Here is a 24505-nt window from a genome sequence, read left to right on the forward strand (position 1 = left end):
TGAGAATGGTGTCTTTTCAAAGGAAAATTTAAATGGTTTTTTAATGGGGATCTGTTTTTCTGTGGTGCAGTTGAAGAAATGGAACAATAAGTATTTTTCTGTCCTATTTAATTGCACTCTTCCATAGCGACAGGAAAATAAATTTAAGAGAATTTAAATGAATAGGTACACTTTAATACACACGGTCTTTTGGTACTTACAATGAGTCTGTTGATATGAACTTGCTGAGGTAACAGTCCCAGTGCTGCTGCCACTCCTTGGCGAAATATCCGAAGCAATGTGATATTCAGCTTGTTTACATCCATTTGCAGTGTCTGCAAAACAAAATCAGTTCAAATTAACTCCTTCCCCAAGACATTTAGTTCTCAAGATGACTGATCTCTGGGGCTTTTCACTAACTGTTGTTGGGTTTTCTTCCTCTAAAAATAATCTGTGTAATCTATGTGCATCACAATACATAATAAGTCCAAAGGTACATTTAAGTACTTTAAATGGTTTTCATTAGCAAAGTACCACCTTTACCCAAGTACACTCAGAATGGGTTCCAGATGGTTTTGACTTAATTCCTTGGACAAGTCACAGTGTCAAAGATAACACAATTACTATCTTAGAAATGAAAGACGAGCATTAAACATCAATGCATCCTTAAAGAATGAGATGTTGAGTTTGCACAATGAAGATTCTTTTGGAATATTGTCTTAGCATATCTCCCTGAAGGTGAAGAATGAGTCAGACATAGTGAAATCATACAATTTTAATTTTGATTAGCAGTTTCTGAGATCAGAAATGAAACATTCTGGATGCATTCCCCATGCTTGAATTTCCTATAACTTCTTCATGCAAGTCACAGGATGAGACAGACTATAGCACTGAACATTTTCTTTTCCTACGTTAGAATTACAGTGAAATTTAGAAGTTTCCTCAAGTTCAGATCCTTTTTGTGAAGTCAGTGGAATTTTACCCAAGAAATTATTTAGGCTCAAATCTTCTGTGTCCAAGAAGACCCAGGTATTGGGTCTTCACATGATGCTTGATAGACAGTACTTCTCTGTGGTACTTTAGGGTCTGCTTCTTTGCTTTCATATCCCTTTTGCAGACAATATGTAGCGGAGAAGAGAGGAAAGATGACTATGCCAGATAGCCACAGGATTCCAATGCTTCTGGCAACTTCTGACTGAAGAAGTTACTAAGTTCTGCCTGAGACAGTTGACTCAAGATAAAAAAGATTTTTATTTCAAATTTCCTGTTTAGAGCCATGGGCCAGCTTGCTGCTCTGAGGAACCAAGCAGGTAGTCCTCCTTCCTAACCAGAGCTGCATAAAGAGAACTAAGTATCCATGGGTCAGAAATCACACTAGAAATATGGTTATGGTTCAGAATGAAAGGAAACATTTATCTCAAAGGAAAAAAAAATCACATGTTTTGACTGCTGTTCTTTATCAGTATTTATAAGCTATAATGTAAAACCATAAAAAATTTGCTTTCCTTTTCCACTATCGATTTGATTTTTCTGTTGGTACTGAGTGTTTTTCTTACATTTCCTCCCCTTTTCTCTTTTTTTTTACACTACTGGGATTGTCAGGTCTTGATGCATGACATCTACTCTTACCACACAACTGAACTTTAATTCAATTGGAAGTGTTATAAGATTCCTCCACTTAAAATATCCTTTCTACCCTGGCATTTTCAAAATGCAAAATCTTCTCTTTGCTTCTTTTTGAATTAGACAGACATCCTCAGTGGTTACAAAAATGCTCCAACTTTATCACTGAAACAGAGAGATGTCTTGAGACGGAACATGTGGAGGTCTAACAGATGTGAGCTCTTTTTCATCTGTACCCCAGACTGACTCACAGAACACTTGAGAAGAATTGGTTTGGAGCTTTGAAGCTGTCACTACACTGAGATAGCCTAGTCTGAAGGTCTTGAGCAAATGAGAAAGGAAGTTGCTGCTGAAATAGAAAGATTGTCATGACGGTCCCTAGAGATCAGTTAGGATGGTATAGTGCCCAAGCTGGCAACCCTGACTTATGGGTCATATTGTTACTGAGCCAAATTAAGAAGCATAAAATCAAAGTACATTCATTTAAACATACTTGAGCCAGATATCACAACATATAAATAGAGATATTGTTAAATAGCATGTTAAGACCTCACTGATAATGAGGAAATGAAATAGCCAGAAAAATACCTAGCTTCAGAGGAAATAGAAGATCTTAAAAAGCCCGTAAAGAGGTAATAAATTCTCATAGATTTAGTATGCTGGGATTGTGGTTCATCATATCCATGGACAATAAAATGTGGTGAAATTCCATTATCTTTAGGAGAGTCACATTTCCGCCTACCAGGTATGAATTCTGTCCACTGTGTCCTTTGATGAATATCCATCCAAGGCTGCATTTTTTTTTTTTTTTTGGGAGGGGGTTTGGGGTTTGTTTTCTTTTTTTGTGACTTTCCATCCCAAAAAAACCCAAGAAATATCTGAGGAAGAAGCATTTCACATTGATTATAAGAACCTTGCTTTGCTGTCCACTGTAGGGATCTGCTTCTACTTTTCTGCTATCAGTGTGAATCTTAGTTCCTTGGCAATTAAAGCAAAAATTAAGTAAGAGTATTACAGGTAGCCTTTTTCCACTTCAGACAGCACAAGGGAGTGCATTTGACTCTTCCTGTCAAAAGGAAAGTAAGCAATCCAGAATCTGTCACTTTAGAAATGGAATTTCTAACTCACTGAAAGGTAATTTACATAAATGGTTGATGGAATCCCAAGAGCACCTACTTTAGAGGGATGAGACCACCACAAATGTGCTCTGTGCTCTCTATTATCTTTTTTTTTCCTTTGGTATTGTATCCATAAAAGCATGCAGCAGAAGTGGACTAGATTGAAGATGTATCAATTCATTATACTGTGGCCAACTCTGGGTGCTTACGGTAAATGACACGAACAGGGATAGATTACAGTCTTTTCCCAAGTTCCCTCTGACAAGATCACAGCTAATTTATGTCTATTCAGCATAGGCAACGGGTCCCCTCAATAACAGCAATGCTATCAGACTAGTCTGGGATGAAGGCAACACTTCTGAAGGTGACTGAAATTTAAGTCTGACCGGAGAGTCTGGTGTAAAATTGCCTTTCTGCAAATGCTTAAGTATAACAATTTTAATTGAGAAAAGTTAGCCAGAGGGGGGAAAAAAAAAAAAAGGAAGAATTAAGAAAAAAGAAAGGGAAAAAAAGTCTTAAATGTTACTATCAGAAAAGTTTCAAAACATCATTAAAATTTAAATATTTTAATATTGTTGTGCCATTCTGATGACATGCCTAGATACTGTTTTGACTGTAGTCGACAAAGGTAAGAGATTAGGATAGGAAACTGCTAATGGACAAAGACAAATGCAATAATACCTGTACTTAGACAAACAGTATGAAGTGTCATTATTAAGAGAATCACTCCTACAATGGAAACCTGACTAGCCATTTACAGGTTATAATTACAAAAATGAAATACTTGAGTTCTAATATCACCTGCAAAAAAAAAAAAATTAAATTAACCTCTGTAAAGTAATCCATCTAAATAAATAAAACAAAGTAGTAACATAGATACACAAGTTATGTCTTACTGTGTTCCTCTAGCTGCTCCTTTTGCTTTGGAAAAGAAAGGACTGAAACATCCCAGTAAGACAGCACTAATCCTTTACCTTTGCTCATCTGCAGTGTTTATCATGGATTGCAACCACCTCCCCAAGGAGGTTATAATTTTGAATCAGCTGCCTCTGTTGGCAATAGCGACTTGTTGAGCCCGGCGGCAAACACCCTGGACAGCTCATTTTCCTGAGCAATTACCAACCTGGATATTGCAACTGTGGCGACCGTTTCTAGGTTTGTCTGATCCAAGTAAAAAAGGTAGTTTGAAGTGAAGGAGTTTTCTGCTTGCAGTGGAAGACTTGGGAAGACAGAGTTCCAGAAAGGGAAACTCAGCACAGAAACCCACCAAAGCTCATTCACAACTGATATCCTACAGGGGCTTTTTATTAAAGATCTTCATATTGAAGGGACAAAAAAAAAAAAATCCCTAAGATGAAAGGGAATGTGTAACAAAGAGTCTGAAATAATATTTTTAGGATATTACAATAAACCATGGTATGCCAGGTGAAGTTCTGCTTCCCAAGAAAAATTCAGAGAAGCATCTCTTTCTTACATTTTCCTTGTCATCAATTATATCCTTTCTGCAATGAGCTTCAAATATATGATTCCATTTCTATGCACTGTTGCTCCCTCCAAAACTCCTACTGATCCTACCACCACAGATGTTTTCTCAAACCTCCCGCTAAACTGATTATGCAGAACAAAAATAATCAAGGATAAAGAAGATTAAAGGTGAAAGTATACATCTTAACAACACTTTTATGAAAAAAAAGATGAAAAATCAACAAATTATACATGCTAAGAATTTTACTTATTTAAGGGCCACTGGGTAGTGAGTTCTATTTTGTCCTAAAACAGAAATAAAGCTAAACACCTTTATTTAGTTAAGCCAAACAAGTGAGAAAGCTCAGAAAAGAGTTTTCTGACCTGCCTGTGCTCCAGTTATTTATATATGTTTTTTAAAAATCAACAAAAATGCTATAAAATGGGAGGGTTTTCCACACTAAACCAAATATTGCACTATGGCCAGGCTGTGGGTCCATCTATCTGAGCACCCCGTTCTACTGCCTGCACAGTGAAGTGTCTACAGCTCATTAGTGTCACAGTGCTTCATCCTGTCAGCCTCATCAGACAGCCTCAGTGGTACAACCAAAATAAGGATGTATTTATCAGGAGGGAAATTGAAAGTGTTGCAGATTTATTTGTAGAGTTTTGGTGCAGGACTACAACAAATATGGCAAAAAATTGTGAAAATACCAGCATTTTCTTTTTTTATTCCCCCCTAAACACATTAAATTTCCCTTCCTGTCACTGGTCAGTATTTGAGATTGCAGCTGCACTGGGCATCAGGTGAGCCCCTTTGGCTGTCTCAGGTGCCTGATACATACCCACAGAAGATTTTGGCTTTCTGAAATTATGTGAGTGATGTGTCACAGCAACTTGTAAGGCAGTCTATCCCTAGCCAGCATTATGCAACTACAACAATGTATTTTGCCAAGTGTCATTCCAAAGGGACTTTGCCCTAAGCCAAATTGGTATCTTAAGTGAGTTCACTCCTCTCTCATTTACCTCTCCCACTACCATATGATTTTCTCCAACAGGAAAGACCTTTATGAGGTCCACATTAAACTTTGAATTATGTCTGTAAACGAAGATAAAATTCTCATGAGTATAAAATCAATTATTCTTAGTGATTAATTAAAGTAGCTTCATATTTCTGTGTATCAGCGCCTGTCTGCAGTGACCTAGACCTACTCAAACTTTCATACGTAATATATTTGTGCTAAAACACAATATGATTAGAAATATCAGTCTTGGGACATTTAAATACTTCCAATGTCAGGGAGCAATTACTGAATAAAGTGTAGTGAAAATCACCAGAATAGTAGAAAAATGACAGGCATACATTTGAGTTTATAAGAACCAGAGAAAAGCAATGAGAAACAATCTCAGTCTGGAACACGCTTCTGTTCAAGTCGTCCATTTTCTAATGAAGAGACACTGAGGCTGCAGAATATGCAAATCTGCCAAACAGTCCCAAATATCACATGTATAGCAAAAATATGAGTGCTGGTGCAAATAGTATTTGGGTGAGAAAATAGAGCTGTAAGTTGGTTTTGCACAATTAGAAAAAAGTGATAGGAATAGGTTACTTTGATAGCTTCAGCTCTGATTAGACTAGGGAAGTTTAGTATATTCTTATGTTACTTTTCAAGATGTGACAATGTAGAATTTCACTCACATTTTTTCAAGGAAAAAAACCACAACCACATCTGTTATAAAAAAATCTTTGTTTAAAGTAAGCATAATATTTCCTGAAATTATGCATTTCTCATATAGTATTAAATTGCTATTTTGGCTCTTGATCAATTTTTCATGAAAGCATATACATTTAAATATTTATCCATGTTATGAGCTCTCTGAAATAAATCAAAGACAGAAGTAACACTGATGAGAAATATAGGGTTAATCCAATTAGTTCAGATAGCTCTATGGTCTTCCCTCAAAGTGATTTTCAAGTGAATGTTCATTAAAATATAAGAAAGTGAAAATTTATAAATCAAAGCAGTCTTTGCCACACTGCGATTAATCCAGACTTTTACGCCACAGGAAGTTGCAGAGGCCAAAGACTGAATATGAGGTAAGAATAGGGCTGAATGCTTGTATGGATGTTAAAAGTCACTTATGTCCCTGGAAAATGTACAGAAGACGTACCACAAGCCTTGTCATACAGTTGACTATCATACCTCTAATTATCAGAAACTAAGACGAACCCTAGTGCAACAGAAGAATGTTCTCAAGTCTGCTGTTGCAAGGTTTGAGTGCTGCCCATCATCCTGGGTTTCATTCAAGTCCTGTTTGCTGGTAGGTACCAGCTGAAGGTGATCCTAGAGACTGCTGCATCACAGAGGTTGAAGACACCATACCAGCTGTTGAGGTGACGCCAGGGCACTCCACCGGCATCCACTGCTCAGACTGGCAAAACTGCCCTGGAGGTGGGTGTGTGGTATGACTAAACTGGTTTGCCTCAGCTGTGTGACAGATTTACATTTCTTTTTCTGGGGAGAAGAACTAATTTCTGAAATGAGATCAGCTGATTTGGGGCTGATTTGATCAATTCTGTAGGAAGCATCAACACAAGAGTGAAAAACATTCCATCTGTGAGGTCTGGCTCTTGGCCACGATTCCCTCAACTCCCTCACTGAGCTTACTTGCACTTGGGCAGTGAGGCAGTCAGCTATAGGAAGACTTTATGACCTTCACTGATGATCAAAGGGTACGAGAATGAAATTCAGTCTACTAAGGATAAGGTTTGTTAACGCCTCTCTTCAAGAGGTGCACCTTGATTTCCATCAGTCCTACATTTTCCATTAACCTCTGGGCTTGCAGTCTCTTAAGAAAAGATAAGAGCCAGCTCTTTCAGTGTGGTGCCACAAGGTAATGCAGATTTAATGCAGATCACATCTAATGAGAAGACACAGAATAGTCTTCTTCATTCCAAAGAAAATCTCAGGGAGTTTATTATTTCAGTCTCCTGGCTTCTCAGTTGTGTGGGTCATTCCTGAACCACAATGCGAGGTAGTTAGTGGGGCGACAGTCTGAAACCATGTGTTACACTGTCCTCACAATGCTCATTGTACTCAGTTCCCTTTACCCCTTTCCTGTGGTGTCACTAACGCATCAATCATTAATCATGTATTTGGAAGTCAGAAAGTATGTACAGGTTCAAAACACCAAATGTACTGCAGATTTTGAGAAACTATCATCCCCCAGCCCCTACAACTCAGTCGGGGAGTAACCTAATTCAGAGCCCAGTAAAGTTAATAGGACCTTTCCTGAGTAAGGGTGATGCAGAATCCCATATCCTAAATGCCCATGGGATGCATGCTTGTCATTGTTGAGGGGCTGTAGGAGAGGAGAAGGAAAAGTTATCTACTGTCCATGGGACACAAACTTGATGCAGCCTCATCATGAAATAATAGCAATACCAGCAGGTCTCTGTACTGTGGGAGCCCTTTGGAAGGGGAAAGGAGAGGAGCAGGAGGCTGCAGTAGTTCTCTTGTTCTTCATGGTTATTTTTAAAAAGTTGACAACTATTTTTGAAAATATTAAACTGGGAGCACTTGCAATTACTGCCAATTAATTACTAGTATGGATGAGAGGCTGAAATGTTGCTATGCCTCTGGCCTTATCAAGTCTGCCTCAGTTATACTGCTTCAGTTCTATGCATATAAATGGGAATAAGAGAATTTGACTCTTCACAGAATTTTCTGTATTTTAGTAAGACAGAGGTCAGATGTGGAGATCAGATACAACTTTTCAGCTTCTTTCACAGACAATTTTAATGTTGCCCCCAAAAGTTACTTCCTGTCTTTTTTTTTTTTTTTTTTTTTTTTAAATAAGGAGATGCATTTCTTCTAGGACTGGGATTTTCTTAATCACAAAGTATTTCAGTTTTCTTAAAATAACAGTTGAAGTTCATCTCAAAGCTCTGACAGTTTTCTAGGCTTTTTCCTGCATCCATCCACTTTTCCTTGCCCTCCTCCCTTATGGGAGACAGTTGCAAAGGACAAGATGATGGAAAAGCACAAGACAATGCAGAGATTTGGAAACACAAAGAGAGCTGGGAGAGCTCAGCTGAACACTATTTCAACCTTTCTGTTCTTTGAGAGGCATGTATAATGAGCTCCATAAAATTGTCCTATCTGTCCTTATTCAATATTGGCAAAAATTTCATTCCCTGCATTGCAAAAGAAATTCATGGTGCTATTATGTCCAGTACAACTTTTATGCACAGCATGATTGTACCAGTCATATCCTATTTCATCATCCCAAAGCCAGCTCTAATCCTCAGAGCAAACAGATCCTTTTGAGCCTGTTCAGCACAGCACTTTAGAATATGTTTGGTTCTTTCTGTCCAATTATTAAACTTCTAGCTAAAGCCAGTGTAAAGTTCTAAATGCCAGAAACTCATTATTGTTTCTTCTGCTCTTTTTGTAAAACCCTCATTTCAGCTATTAATTCTGTCCAATTATTAAATCTCTAGGTAGAGCCAGTGTAAAGTTCGAAATGCCAGAAAGTCAGTATTGTCTCTTCTTCCTCTTTTGATTTCAGCTATTTTTTTTCTAAATGATTTTTGTTTACTGAAGTTTGAATTCTCATTATAATGGTCCTTAATACAAAAGACAATGAAAATGCCTTCTAGAAAAAAATGGCAGACATAAAACCCCACTCCAAAACCATCCTTTTCTTTTTATTTTCAGAGCTTTAAATTTTGTTTGTAGCAGGCATGGGTATAAACATATATATACACTTAAAAACTAATGAACAAAATTAGAAACATAAGATAAACAGCAACTTCCACATCTTTCAGGAACTAATGTGGCCAAAAGACTCCCACTGACTTACTCTTGTCCATAATCTTTCTCTCTGTTTTGAAAATCAAACTAAGGTTTCAGTACTGCTCACATTCCTAGCTTTCTCATGCATTTATTTTCAGAGACAATTTTTATTGCTAGTTTCAGATGGACAAAATCTACTTGAACTCAGACATAATGGGAATGTTAGAAAAAGAGGCAAATGCTTTCCCTTTTGAAAGTAAGAAGTGATTCATAGCCTTCAACTGTTGAGAGATCAGAATCCCATTTTCAGGAAACAAATGTCTAATAACAAGGGCTGTTTAGCATGATGCAATTCATCAGTACATTTTGGGTCCTTATCTCCTTTCAGCCTTTTAGCCCAAAGAAATCTGTTTATAGACATTATCATCACCAAAATCACAAATTATTGAAATAAAACTTGTATTACTGATTTTGCCTTTCCTACTTTAGCACTCCAAATCAACATGAACCAAGGATAGACAATACAAGACAACCTTGTAATTCCCGACTTATGCTCCTTTTACCATTTTGCACTTTAAAGAAAGTTAAGGAAAATGAAGCAAAACCCTTGGGGGCCTGCAATTTTTTTTCTTAGATAAAACCTGAATTACCTTGGGTTTTATTCTGTCATGAAATCACGTGACTGATGGAATCGTAAGACTGAGCATGTCACTTTGACCCAAGTTTTAGCAAAACCATCACTGTAAGTTCAGAAACAAGAAGGCAGATGAAAAGACAGTCTCATGATTTTGGCAACTGTCTCAGAAACCCTGACCTTCTGAAGATGCTAATACTGAATGTATTTCAGAAGCTTTTAGGTAAAAAATTCCCTTTTCCATGAGCAGCTGAGCAAACTGGATTTTCCTCTTCTCTCTAGTACTAAAGAGAAGAAACACATGTGAAGAGAAAACACTAACACCAAATCCCCAAAGATTTAAGGAGAGTTTTACCTCAACAATTCCTATTAATGTTAATAACAATATTGTATTTTTGACTAGCAGGCTTCTGGCTTTGATAATACTCTCCATACACTGTGACCCAAATGTTCTAATACAGGACAAGATTTCTGACTCAACTCTTAGAGAAAAAGTTTTCTAAAATGGCTTTCAGGCTAATATGGGGGACTGTTCTTTAGAGGGTACTCCACTAGCGAGGTCAAAATGAAGAAATGAAGTCAAATATGAAGAAGCTGTGCTAGCCTGTACTATTGGATGTTACACCTCTAAAATGACAGGGAGATAGGGCTTAATTCAGGGATCTTTCATCTCTGTCCTTTATATTCAGATCAGAAGACCATTCTGTGTTCATTTTTTTTAAACAGGCAACACATCTGTCAAAGCCAAACTGATGTTTTACATATAGTACTCTCATTCTCACACATACACAAAAGCAAAACAATTCATTATTCTTTCAGTGAGAAACAGCAGTTACAGATTTGGAGGTCTTTCCTTCCCCTTCCTTTTCCTTTTTCCTTTTTCCTTTTCCTTATATTCTATAAAGATACAGGAAGCAATCTCCCAGATTCCCCCAAGTGATCACAACCAGTGCCATTTGTGTTTGAGAGGTTCTGCTCCTCTGTATGAGGAAAAGACATATACAAGGAAAGAGACAACAATAGCATCTATGCTTGTTAGTAAAAGGCTGTATGGCTTCTATCTTGGTTGGTACACAGATAAAATTTATGGCCTAACCTACCAGTGGAGTTGTGTTAGCCAGTAAGTCCAGAAGTTAACTGGAAAACCAAAATGAAACTAAAAGTTACAAAGCCTCATGAAAAGTGGAAGAGCAGTACTTACCTTTGTATATTCATGTTACACTTTTTTTCACACAGTAGGATGCAGAGAAAGGCAGGAATTTCATCGGAGACTGTGGTTATTGTTGTCTATTTTTATACATAATGTCTAACTGATCTTTAGCTTGTTTTGTAAAAAAATATCTCAGTGACCTATCTTTTAAAGGTCTTGCTCCCATTTGCTATGATTAGACACAAATCCATTTTGCAAATGGTCCTAATCAGCAAAGGTTTCTGGGAAGAAAATCCACAGATATTATGCCACTGAAACTCATGACTTCCAGAGAAAGACACTGGCTGCACACAGCAGAACACAGACGTGCCACAGGAGCAAGCTCAATGGATCCAATCCATGTTGGATTAAACATGCACTGTATTTTCAAAGATGTAGATGTGAATTTACTGGAGAGCCTTAAAGAGCTTTACTTCCTGCACTATCCTCACTTCCCACTTTCCTGCTGTGTTTTATCTCCTCTTCACACCATGCTGGCAAATCATCTATTTTGGACAGCTTTCATGTCCCATCATTTACTCCTCCAAAAGACAGAGATATCACAGTGGTGTGCAGCAGTCTAAATGCATATATTATATCCATTCATCCCCCCTCTTGTCAGCCCTGCACAATAGAGCCCTTATCATACAACCCAATGTGAGGGTGCAGTCCCACTTCATCATCCAACAGGATGCCAAGACAGAGTACCAGAGGTGTACATACAGCGATGGGCTCAGCCCCATCTCAACAATAATTTTACTCTCATGTCTTTGCATACAGCAAATTGCCCTATATCCAGAAATCATCATTACCCTACAAAGCAGCAGAGTATCATGTTGCCTCAGTGAAAAATGTGGTAGGTTTCTGTAAATGGGGTACCTGATTGCCAGCGTCATTAGGGTTTGCAGGGCTCATCCTCAGTCTGCCAACTAATCCCTCTTTTGCCTTTTCTTTGAATTAGAACTAAAACCAACAAACCTGCCTTACCAGCCTCATCATTATATTGTGTCTTTGTGTTGGAGGTTCGCACAAACAGGACAGGACTGACAGGAGATGTTTCCATGAGCTTTATTGCAGCATCAGTCTTATTTCAAGGTTGAGACAATTGAGAGATGAAAACAGCTCACATCTTGCTAGCATCAGCCAAAGATCTCTTTGTTACAGGGCATTTTAAAAGTTTCCCAGCCAATAGTATATTGCTAAAGCTTACAGACAATTGCTCTAGCCGATCACTAAAAGCACACATACACCTGCTTCAAACAATGCTTGCTTTTATGCTTTCTATTAACAATACACAATACTCCATTATTAAGCTTAAAACCTTATACCATCTTGCTAAGCACTTTTTTCTGCAGTCTTAAGGTCTATTCTAGCCAAGTCTAAAACTCAAATTATTGTATCATGTCCTTGTGTGCTGTATCATTGTATCTTCTCTGCTCTTTCTGTTTCTGAGGCCTACTTTCACTGCTTCTGAAAATCTTCTTACTTTGACTATTTCCCACATCTGTAGTAGTGGAGTCATGTTCATTTCACTACCCAAAACAATGCTGAACAAAAATAATGGACCATTCCACGCTGGGATAAACAAAGAAACAAAAGATTAAATGGCTATTCCAGCTTCTCATTTCTACAACCTTTTCCCCATTAAATATAAAATTCCCAGAAAAACTTCCAGAAATTTCCTGATGAAATGTGTGAAGAGGAAAGAGTAGTACCTGTGTACAGCAAGAGCTGGCTTAGCCCCATGAGGACTGATGCAGCTCCTGCTGAATTCTTCGGAATGTATTTCTTCAGAGCTATTTTGGACAACTGCTACACTGACCTAACCAAGAACATGGGTTTCTAATAGACAGAATTGTTGTTATTTGTAGGATCATCTCTTGGTCATCCATGCGGTGATTTTATTTCTTCCTTTGCTACCGCATACATGGTATTTCTTGGGCTGCGTCTTTTTCATCAGGCAGGTACAACATGGTCCAGGATGCTGCTGTCTCATCTGTAAAAGGCAAAGCTGCTTCTATTCTCTCCAAACAATTTCAACACCACCACAAAGGTTTATGTCATGCTGGGTGACAGAGAGAGCAAGAATGCAAGGAGAAATAAAACTTAAGCAAAAAATAGTAATTCTCAGTTTACATTTGTAGTTCTTTACATGTGGACATGTAATGCTTTTCATGGTTCTTCTTACAGGGAACTATGAATATTCATTAGGTCTGAATAACCAAAAGTACACCACGGCCAAGTGCTGCTTATCTTAGGAACGTGAAAAAATATGTAATGTCAACGCTGTGAGTAAAAAGATTTGGACACCCAACACAGAATTCTGGCCAGCATCCCTAGTTATCTTTTTTTCTGGGTTTTTGGAGACATTTTTTATATTTTATACCCGAAAATCTTAAGTGTTCTAACCCTAACAAAGGTTAAAAATTTTAAGATACACAGATTTTAAAGTACAGAAACAGCAGACTTCCTATATATCATTTACAAAGACCACTAAATCTAAGTTCTTTTACTGTACTACCTCCTGAGTTCATCGAGTCATAGAATCATAGAATGGCTTGAGTTGGAAGAGATCACAGAATCAATTAACACAGAATCAACCCCCCTGCCATACGCAGGGATACGTTCCCCTAGACCAGGTTGCTCAGTCTCATACAACCTCTCCTTGAACATTTCCAAGGAGGGGGCATCCATAATTTCTCTGGGCAACCTGTTCCTGTGCCTCACAGAGAAGAGTTCTTATTTTGATATCTAATTTAAAGCTACTCTCTTTTAGTTTGAAGCCATTCCCCCTTATCCTGTCACTACATGGCCTTGTAAAAAGTTTTTCTCCATCCTTTTTGTGGGCTCCTTTCAGGTACTAGAAGGTCACCCCCAAACCTTCTCTTTTTCAAGCTGAACAATCCCAATTCTCTCAGCCTTCCCTCAGAGGAGAGGTGCTCCATCCCTCTAATCAATTTGGTGGCTCTCTGCTAGACTCCCTCCAACAGGTTGGTGTCCTTCCTGTGCTGGGGACCTCAAGGCTGTTATTTTGTACTTGAACATGTGTGTTCTTTTCTGTCTGTAGCATGTACTGTATAAAGGTTCTGTTTTATTAAGATCTACTTTTACAGTTAATTGACATAATAATATCTTATATCGCTAATATACAAAACATAAGACAAACATTTAAATTATTTGCATAACCTGAATGAAATGGGAAATTCATCATGTCAGCTTAATGGTGTCTTTTTTTACCTAATATAATTTGAAAACATAGTTATGACTCACAAGTCTTTTAAAATTAGACAGCAATTAGAGATTCTAAGCTCTTTGTACCTGACTGTGAAGTTTTTCATTTAAATTCCGTATTCTGTTTCTTCTCTGTCTTCTGCACTAGCAATTCATACAGAGATTACATAGATCATAGAGCAGCTCACAAAAGAGAAAAAATACATTTTCAAAAATATTTTTCAAAATTCAACGAAAAATAATATCTTCCTATTTTGTAGGAGTCCAAATACATTTAACCTTTAACTTAAACAGCCATTCTGCCATTTATGTAAGTACCAAATCTTCATTCAGTGACTCAACCCTTTTAATTTTAATATTTTAAAGATGGTTTAGTAAAAGAAAGTAGAATTGACAGCTACATAGGAAAACCAACAATTTTTGTTATTTAAAGACACTAATCTTTCATGCAAGAAAGAAGCTGCTAGTAGACAGTTTATGTCTCTAAGGAAGATGAGTCTTTGGATATATGAGACTTCTTAAGGTCATAGCTTTAAGATACATATGCACACCTTTGTATTCAAACTTCAAGTACAATTGAACACATGTAGCGCTTTAATTGTTAGTTGAAGATGTCGTTTACTTTAGACTGAAGACTTATTACATCTGGTAGTAAAGAGAAGCTGCAGTGCCATTCTTGGTTCAAAGATGAAATAAAAGCATGTGATGAGAGCTGTCACTAAGAAGCAATAACAGACTGCCTTAGAAACCTGGAAAAGCAGAAAGAGAATTGGGAATACAGACTTAATGTTTCCGTCCCCCATGGGAATTTTACACTCAAACATTCAAATCCCATTAGGTAAACTTGATGAAAGGCATAATTTCTCATCCATAGTGATATTTGTACTTTGGTAGTGCCTTTAATTTGGGGTTTTTTGGACATGAGTTTGCTTTGTATAAAAAGATTGTAAATCATTGTTTCTGAAAGAGCCTTATAATGAACATGACCTTAAGCTGGGGCTGCACATCTATCTGCAGTGCAAACCCATTTGCAGGTTGCTTGGAATTCTGACAACAGTGACCACGGCAGTGGCACTGCTACCCCAGCCTAAGGCTCTTGTCTTACATATTCTGCAGATCTGGAAAAGGCAATCTGTCCATGACAGCACCATCTTGTAATAGGTTCTGCTCAGTATCACAACAGATGAAAGAAAAAAAAAACAACCTTTAGGAGAAACAGAGAAATACAAATACACTCTGGCCCTCCAGAAAGCCTGTTGCCCTCTCAAATCCAGAGAGTGCTGACATCTGGACAATCCTCATTCATGAAAACCCAAAGTGCTTCCTCATGCAGAAAACTGCAAAGTTTGTGAAAAGAGTAGAAACAGAATAATAGAAATTATGCTGCTGCAAAGAAGGATAATTCTTATTGCTTTAGATAACCATATAAATACTGTAAAGTCTACATGATGTCCTGTAAAGTCTACATATAGAGAAAAAGAAGGCTACATGAATGGTTGGCAATGTCTAAAGGAAGAAAAACTATCAATGGGTATCTAGGGCCAGCAGACTTAACTATTTGTAAGGTGTTTTTGTTTAAATATCAACAGGGATACACATTTAGATGGCAAAATTTTCATACTTAAAAAAGAAAGGAGATGCTACATATCTTTTAAGGGATAAGAAATTATGGGTGATAGTAATTTGACGTATATATTCTACTCCAGAAGTAATCATAATGGATGTTGAAAGAGCAAATATATGGGTAAACCTGAAAATATGCTGGAACAGATGATCTCTTTCAGAAAACTGCTTGTAGCAATTTTGTGCCAGTCAACACGCTTATCAGAGGTCTGTTGAGTCATACATAGTCATACAGAAATGTGAAAATAATGCTGAAGCTTGGAGATAACTCGGAATCAGGATCAGGGGGTAATTAGATAGGTCCAACACACTGGGTGATCCAGGTGAAGTTCACCTGAACATCATGTACTTAACTCAAGATAATAAAAAAATTGGGACAGTATGTGTAGCTTACCTTCAAAGAAATACATTTTTAAAAGGAGTGATTCATCAAGTGAGTCAGGATTCACATCCAATAAACAAATGAACAGATACTTCCAGGAAAACATGGAGGGATTATGTGAATACAATTCCTATTTAACCTCTGAACTGACTGAATGATGTACAGCCACATCGGGGAGGTGGTAAAAATCAGTTATTATATCTTTTATCTTAGTAATCAACAGAAAGAATTACATGCATGGTGACATTTTCTACCACTTTTCAATTAATTAATGTCTTGCTCATGCTGGTGATCAGGAGCAGGACCAGGACCATGACCATGACTGCACACATTCACACTCACACAGCTTCTCTGGGATGTAATGATTTTGTAATTCTCCAGCTGCTTCCAGTTCTGTAAACACTTATTGACTTTGTTTCTACTAATGAGCTGAGACTTACCCAGTGACACAAAACACCTGAGGGGCAACCTGCACAGACTGCAATTAACTCTTGGTTCCTGTTTCTGTTATTTAATTAGTAACATCAATTCTGAACACTACACACGCTGATCCCAGAACATACAGGCAATTACCAACAGCCATTAAACCCTATTTTCTAAATTACATGTCAAGGATAAATGATTTCCAAATATAAAAATAATGTAACCAAAACATTTTTATGCTGTGTCTCTGCAAGATAAGCTTAACAGTTCTACACATTACATGATTATTCCTACTTCTGTCTAGTATCAGTGGACCCAGGATATAATGATTTCATAAAAATTGTTCTCTGCAGAAGTCTCAGAATGTGTTTTCCTACAGAACAATGTAAAGATGCAGAGTGTGCATAGAAGTGAGTTCAGCCCTGGGAGTACCATGTACATTTTGCTACTCTACATAGATGTACACTGAAGAGGGTAAAATGCTCAGTGGCTACTCAGGGTTTCACCGTCTCTGTTTTACACTGGATCCTGTTTCCCCTGACTGTAGCTAATGAGCACTTCACACTTCTTGGCCCAGAGCTGTTAGGCATAGTCCATAGGTGCATAACCCTGAATATTGAAGTGACTATCTGTGCCAGAAAAAGCACTACTATCAATCCTTCAGTCATATAACATAGGAAGCCTGGGAACCAGGTCTATGCCTACAGGACTATACTGACTTCTATGTCACCAAGACAAAGAAAACTAGGTTTCTCAGGTTAGCTCTTGCCCTACACCGCTAGACACTGTAAATCAGCAATTGCTCCAGGTTTCTGCTGAGGCTGAAATAAGCCAGACTTGGGGAAGAAGTGCAGATGCCCTTGGCAGTGGCAGAGGTTTGATTCAAGCAAAAGCTCTAGGCTTCTGCTGAACTGAGAAGACTATGATAGTGAATGAAAGGGATTGGTATTCCCAATGAACTTCAAATAGACAGAGACCTGTGATTGGGGACCCACTGCTTCTCACACAAGCCCCAAAGTAAACATTACTTCATCAGCATGAAGACAATGGCTCCAAAGCAGTTGCTGGAACTTGATGTGGACTAGTTTAGACTGGAGAAGAGAAGGTACAGATGCATAAATATCTGACGGGAGGGAGCAGAGAAGACAGCTCCAGGCTCTTCTCAGCGCTGCCCAGAGACAGGACAGGGAGGCAATATGCAAATCATGTAAGTGTGAGTTTGCAAATACTGAACTCGGCAGCAGCGCCTCCAGCAGCTTCTGTAGTACAGGCTTCAATCCAAAACGTTGCTTCATTCATGAGGAATAGCAGGAGAGCATATGGAAGCTGCAGGAAGGCTACCTCCTTAGGTATAGTTCTTTAAAAAACCCTGCTTTTTTGCCCCATAGGAATTGCTAGAAATCAAAGCACTCTTGCAGAAGCTGTCAGATTTGGATAAGTTTCTGATTCTAAATACGATTTAGCTTACCCAGTGTTTCTGGGTGCCTTCTCACCTGCCCAGTGTTTCCTTATGTCAAGGCCATAAAGATGCCATGCAAGAACATGGTTTCAGAGCTTTCCTGCTTGACCCTTTCTGACCAAGTCCTTCCCCTTTATAATTCATGAAATATGAATTTGAACCTAGACCAAGGATGCTAAAGACAATTGCCTATGCTGATGCTTGTTCTAATTCAATCATTATACTAAGATTAAGTCTACTTTGTTGCAGCGGAGTTACTATCATTGCAAGGCAGAACACAAACATTTGTTTTCCTTCTGGAAAGGACACATTTAGACACACAGTACTTTTAGACAAAGGATGAAGAGGCATACAGGATGTGGTTTGAAGACAAGAATTCTCCACATATGATAAAACTATCCCCTTATTTTGGTAGCTTCATCTTACTCTTCCTTGCCTCCTCACCAGCTGTTATTTTCCTGCATGTGAAATGCATCCAAACCATTTTACAAGTAGAAAACCAAAAACACCTCCAATCCCAAATCAAGTTATGAATAGAGTAATTTAAACATATGACAACATGATATCCGGAAAAACAGTCACTTTAGTCATTCAACTGCTAAATCAAACACCACATTGTTAGAATTTAATTAGCAGCCATTGCAGAGATTGACAAATGGCACAATGGAGTAGAAAATCTTGGCTGGGAGATGAAAACAGAGCTGTAGTGCCTGATGTTGTCTATCCTCTCCCTCCACATCTTTCACAGCCTCTAATGACATAAGAGACACCTTTCAAAAGAACATTTAGGTATCTTTAGAATAATTTAAAAATTATCTATGCACTAACTTTGAATGTTCAAAGTCTATAGAAAAGGATACAATAATTTTATGTGCAATTTAGTCATCCATATTTTCACATAACTGCAAACTATTTCAGGGAGATAAAGGTGACAACTACATTATGTCCACAACACAACAGTGTCTTTGCAGCATCAGGGCCTGATAAAAGTTTTGTCAACCATTCAGTACTGAATAAATAAACTTTAAATGATATAAAATAAAATATAAGACCATTAAATTACTTCATTCACTCAGGCTGAGGACGAAAAAGTACTTTGCTTAGCATGATACATGGAGACATAGCAACAGGAATTTATTAAGGAAATGCTGTTTTGATTACTGTGGGAAATCACTTGTGCTTTAAATGCATAGAAAATTATTCACAACTATATCAACAATTCACAACTTATCAACATCAATAATCATAAGAGAGACTGGATAAGATGCGTATCATCTTACTCTACATAAGTTGAAGTAATGACAATTTTTTTTTTGTTTTGATGGTGTTTGATAACAGCACCCCAACATTACCATGTATCTTTGTTATGGACTTATTATCACTTAACTCCTACTGCTCAGCTCTCTCTCTGTATGAGGCACACGGAACATATACTAGAAAATTAATCTCCATAACAAATGGGGGCTTTTCTTCTGTCATTTTCTTGGTGGGAAAAACACAAGGTTTGAGAGAGACAATCTTCAGAAATTAGTTGATCAAATCATAAAGCATGAATTGAACATGGAGAAGAGTTGAGACATTCTTTTTTTAGCAGTGGTACCTTCCACCATTTAAATTAACATGACAAATGCAGGGTGAGGAAAAGAAAAACAAGGAAAATTATTAAAAGAGTGAGAGATTTAATGATATAAAGATTTGATTTAGTGATATAAAAATTAAATAGACCTCCTGAGATGTTTTGTTTTTCTAAAACTGCAAGGCATGAGAGGAAAGTGGTTTTTGGCAAAAAGTTTTTGCCTCACTGTGACAATAGCCTGTGATACACAGAGATAACGGTGAGTACCTTCCATCTAAAAGGATGTTTAAGTACACTACAAACTGATTCACAAACTATACACAGCATTAATTATACAGAATTCTGACATTTATCACAGAAATTCAGCTATCAGTGGGAGAAACAGAATGAGTAATGAAGGCAGGAAATTCAAAGAACATGCTCTCTCACCTCCATTCTCACAAACCCACCCTCTAGGTTTTCCAGTGATTCTTTCTCTTGTCCTAATGGTCATGGTGAATAATGGACATGTAATAACGGCAGGATGTTTAAGTTCTGCAAAACAGAGCTCAGCAGGCCTATGAGCTGCCCTCTTTTCTGACACATCACAAGTAACAAATGACAAACTGTTTGCCCCATCCCCTCAGTTTGCTTTCTGCCACCAAATAACTGATGCCTGCTGTTACTGATACCATAACAGCAGTTATCCTTCCTGCTCAAGTGGAAGAGACGTACATTTTGGATGTCAGTATTTCTTTTCCAGTCCTTGCTGACTGTAGGGCTGCAGAAATACTCAATGCTTTCACTTCTCTGACAAACTGCATCAATGAAGCAAAGCTATATATTTTGACTTCCCACTGAAATGAAGATCAAAAAAAAAAAAAAAAAAAATCAAATGCTACTAACCAACATTTTCCACTTGGCCTTTCACATTTGAGCACATACAGAAAAAAATAAAGACAATGAAAAGGTAGATTTGGTGTATGTTTCCACCTCTGCAGAATGAGCGTGTCAGTCAGAAGTCTCCATGGGAATTACAGGATAGAGGTTCTGCCACTCAGCCACCTTTGTGACTGAGGGAACTAATCACCATCTGCAGGAATTGCAGGAGGAAGGAACCCCCACAGGGTCAACTGGCGCCCTTAGCAAAGGAAATCCTGATTACTCTTTCAGAAACACTTCCATTTTATATAAAGCACATTCAGTCAGTAAATGGTCTAGCCTGGTGGTTAGGATGCTACCCATGCTTGAATGCTACAGATGCCATTCTAGCAAATTGCCAATTAGCTCAGATTGGGTAAAAAATTGTCAAGGTAAGGCAATGAAAACATCCAGTGCAGAGACCAGAAAACAGGCACTAACTTAAATATTCAATTCTAGAACACACATCAGTTTCATATTAGGACCAAACTTGCATGAAGGAAAAAAAGGGAAAGATCTGCATTAAAAAGACTAGCTTTTGCTACAAAATTTCTACTTCATTTCAAGATAGTGCTGCTAACTTCAGTACCCCCTTCAGGTGAATTATAAAAGGTCTCTGAATAAGACCTGAAGCTAGAATATATTGACTTCTCTGTTGTTGCTTAACTTCTACATTATTATCTCGGCAAGAAACGTTCCTTTATATTTGCGTGCTACTTTTATCTATTATCTTTAATTGCCTGGCTCATTTAAATTATTAGCCTGGGAAATTCTGGGGATATTGAAGAAGAGTCTCTTAAACAGTGACTGTGTTAAATAACCCAAGGTTTCCTTAGCTGTCAGTTCATTAAAACCACTTTCTGCAATTATTTTATCACTTTTGACTTTGTTTTTAAAAATATACTTTCTGGACTTGCAAGGTCAAGAACAATACCCCTCAAACATGAATGAACTTCAAATCTTTCAGAATTGTCTTCCTGAGTCATGTTAACACCAGTATTTCGCTGGGAAACATGAACTGCTACATTTATCTTTTCTAGAACTGAATAGTCATTATTGATATAATTAAGTACTGCTAAACTTTTACTTTCTTGCTAATATATTACAGTCAACATGTCCATCTTCCTGCATGCATTTTAGATGCCAAAACCCACTCTTCTCTTTAGCTGTTCCATAAACTCTGGGACAAGTCTACACAACATTCTTAAACTTCTCCATATAAAAATGAGAATGACTTAAGCAGAAAGAAATGTCAAACAAAAATAACAGAGATGATGTTGTGATGATCATTTTACTCCTACTGAAGAAAAATGAATCTTTAAAAATCTGACAGTATGCAGTAAAACACCCCATACCTGAGCAGGTGTTTCCACATAGGGAAAGGTTTAAGACTCACCCCAAAACCTTTTAAAAGAAGAACACTAGAAGTTTCTTGGCTCTCCTGACAGTAATTGGCTCAGTGCCAAGACAAAAACACTGATCGTTCTCTTTACCTGTTCCTCAGATAAGCAGCTATTCTCCATTGGGCTGTTTGCCAAAAAACCCACCTAAATCATTTAGTATATAAAGGGAGAGCACGAGGCTTCTCAGCGCATTCTTGAGGTGTTGTAGCAGGTGTGTGGGACCTGTCCCTGTTCTTTGTTTTTGTAATTTTTTCTTTTTTTATTAAAACCTTTTGCTTTTTCAAGGCATACTCGATCATGCTGTCTCGCTAGTTATTTAAGCCATTTTCTGTGAGGTGCTGTACACCCTCAGAGGCATTGAACCCTCACAGAGCTTTTTACACCTGCCTCTTTGAGAAATTCAATAACGGTGCAGTTCCGGAGTTGTCTGCTTGCGTTCATAATGTTATGCAGAATCTGGCCTTGCCACTGGCTTTGCACACATTATCTGTCACTTTGGCTACACTGAGATTGAAAGATGAGATTAAAAAAAAAAAAAAAAAATCCTTTCCTCCATGACTTATTAAATCTCCTCAGATCATTTGGCCCAATCTTCAGATAGTGAAAATGGACATGGAACCACTGATCAGAGCTTGCTGATTTACACTGGGAAATTCTTTTTCTTCAGTCATGCTAAAGCACAGATCATCTCAGTGCCCCACATGACTTCTCTGCCTCCTCCAGACTCCAAAAGCTAGTTCTGTGTCAGTATGCAAAGGCACTTTCTCCCTTTATTCTAGGTATCTTCATAATCAAATCTATTAGTGTTGATCTAATTAAAAGGAAGATCAGACAGTGTTCTAAAGGAAAAGGTGAAAGATTTGTGAAGCATGGTAAGCTCAAACATGGGTCCCTGAGTAACTGATTTATTTACTTCTGTCCAAGTTCTTCACTGTGCATTTCTTCTCTGGTGTTACGCCATTAACTTTAGACACTCCTTCTTTTTCAGCTGCAAGTGCCTCTGTGGGCTACTTCTTGGCCAATGCGTGGGGTTGTTTATTGACAGCTCTAACTTAGAATTTAAATCACTTTTGCATAGGCCTCCTGAAGTCTATTGGTTCATGAGCTAAGGAATTAGTAGTAGGGTGTTGGTGGATGATGTTAAGCTACATGTCCTCACATAGTCTAATGGGGCAGAAACTGTGCAGGGGTGTCATATATAACATAAAAATAATATCTAAATATAGATTTTAGAGAAATGGGTAAAGGCTTTTCTTTATTACCCTTAACAGTGACTTAACAAAAGCAGTGTCCCTGAGAATAAAAGGACACTTTTACTTATAAGAGAGCAAGCAGAAACTCAGAACACTTTCCTAGATTCAATTAAAACCCCACAGAGGATGCTATTATGGAAGGGTTATATACCAGACCAGCTCAATTTCTTCATAAACCGACAGGAAAAAAACAGGAGTGATTTTTCAATTAGTTTCAGAATCAGTTTGGAAGCTCTCTAGGAGCAGAAAAAGAACCCCTCAACTGCACTGATACAACACTCAACCATACTGAAATGATAAACAAGTTAAAAATAGGTGCCTGAAAATAGATGTACCTGTTAGGCCACTGGGCTAGTTTTGTTGCTAGTGTAATATCTCTGAAGTCAATGGTGCTATACAGATATGTAATTCATTAATCATATTTTGCCATCTATGCTTCATTTTTTGGAATGATCAGACATATTGTGCGTGGTGGGCATATAGTGTAGCTGCAAACCAGAAAATCTGCCCTGAAACTATTTTTGGCTATTGCCCTCTTTCCTGTCACAAAATCAGAAATCTGTAACAAAAAATACTTCACTGAAAGGCTATGTCTACTGTTGTAGCAATTATGCTGAAGTAGCCAGGAATATTAATTCAGTACACACACTAAAAGTGCCATTTAGCATTTGTCATGACACTAGATGGTAGTGACAGTTCATAAAAAATGATTCTATCTGTTGTCCTCAATAAGAAGACACAAAACTGGCAAATGAGCAGGGACATTCATCTAGCACTTATGTACCACTGGCACATAATAGAAGGGTAGATTTTTCAATCCCTTTCTAACATAAAGCAATAAACTATCCCAATTAATTAATTATTGAAATGTGTCAGAAAAAAAGCTTTCCATGAATCCTTCATGTATCTTTTAAAATGTTTGTATTTAAGAACGATAATATAAAAATTCTTCTAACATGACAATTAAATAAGCATACTATTGCCAGCTACTCACTGGCAAAACCAGTTTCCAATAAACCAGAGTGTATCACAGCACAGATCTTCTATTTAAGTCAGGGTGTTTTAAATTTTTGAGGTTGTCTTATGAACCATAAAACTCCATCTCTGAGAAATGTAACTATTCCCTCTCCTTATCTCCAACTATGATGACCCCTACTCTTCCAGTTTTACCTAATATTTTAATGACATCTTTGCCCTGTGCATTCCTTCTCCCCTCTCTGCTGCTTAATTGTATTTTTCCTTGAAACAGGGAGACAAAAGCACCTCTGTGCCAATTAGCAGGCCTTTTTAGGTAAGGGAATCAAGGCTTATTGAAACACACTCTGACAGTTGGGTTGCAGCCAGTAATGTCAACACCACGAAGGGTGTGAGGTAACAGATCAGTCCCTTCTGAATAGGCAGAGAGGCATTCTAATAATCACTCTAATAACCTAATAGTATCCCTGTGCA

At 37.7% G+C, this 24505-nt stretch overlaps 1 protein-coding gene across 3 annotated transcripts in view; it reads right to left on the reverse strand.

The window, feature by feature from the left end:
- PTPRR (protein tyrosine phosphatase receptor type R) overlaps positions 1–24505 on the reverse strand; it is a 141270-nt gene that overhangs the window by 69402 nt on the left and 47363 nt on the right. For 2 of the 3 annotated variants that reach the window (XM_066183244.1, XM_066183245.1), the window contains one exon: positions 201–314. In XM_066183244.1, the coding sequence (XP_066039341.1) occupies positions 201–314 (114 nt within the window). Of the gene's footprint in view, positions 1–200; positions 315–6568; positions 6585–24505 lie in introns of those variants that run through there. The other variant, XM_066183246.1, reaches the window with a different exon arrangement.

Source organism: Chamaea fasciata, unplaced genomic scaffold (assembly GCF_029207755.1).
Source record: "Chamaea fasciata isolate MVZ Bird 193981 ecotype frontalis unplaced genomic scaffold, bChaFas1.0.hap1 SCAF_5, whole genome shotgun sequence".
NCBI lineage: Eukaryota > Metazoa > Chordata > Aves > Passeriformes > Sylviidae > Chamaea > Chamaea fasciata.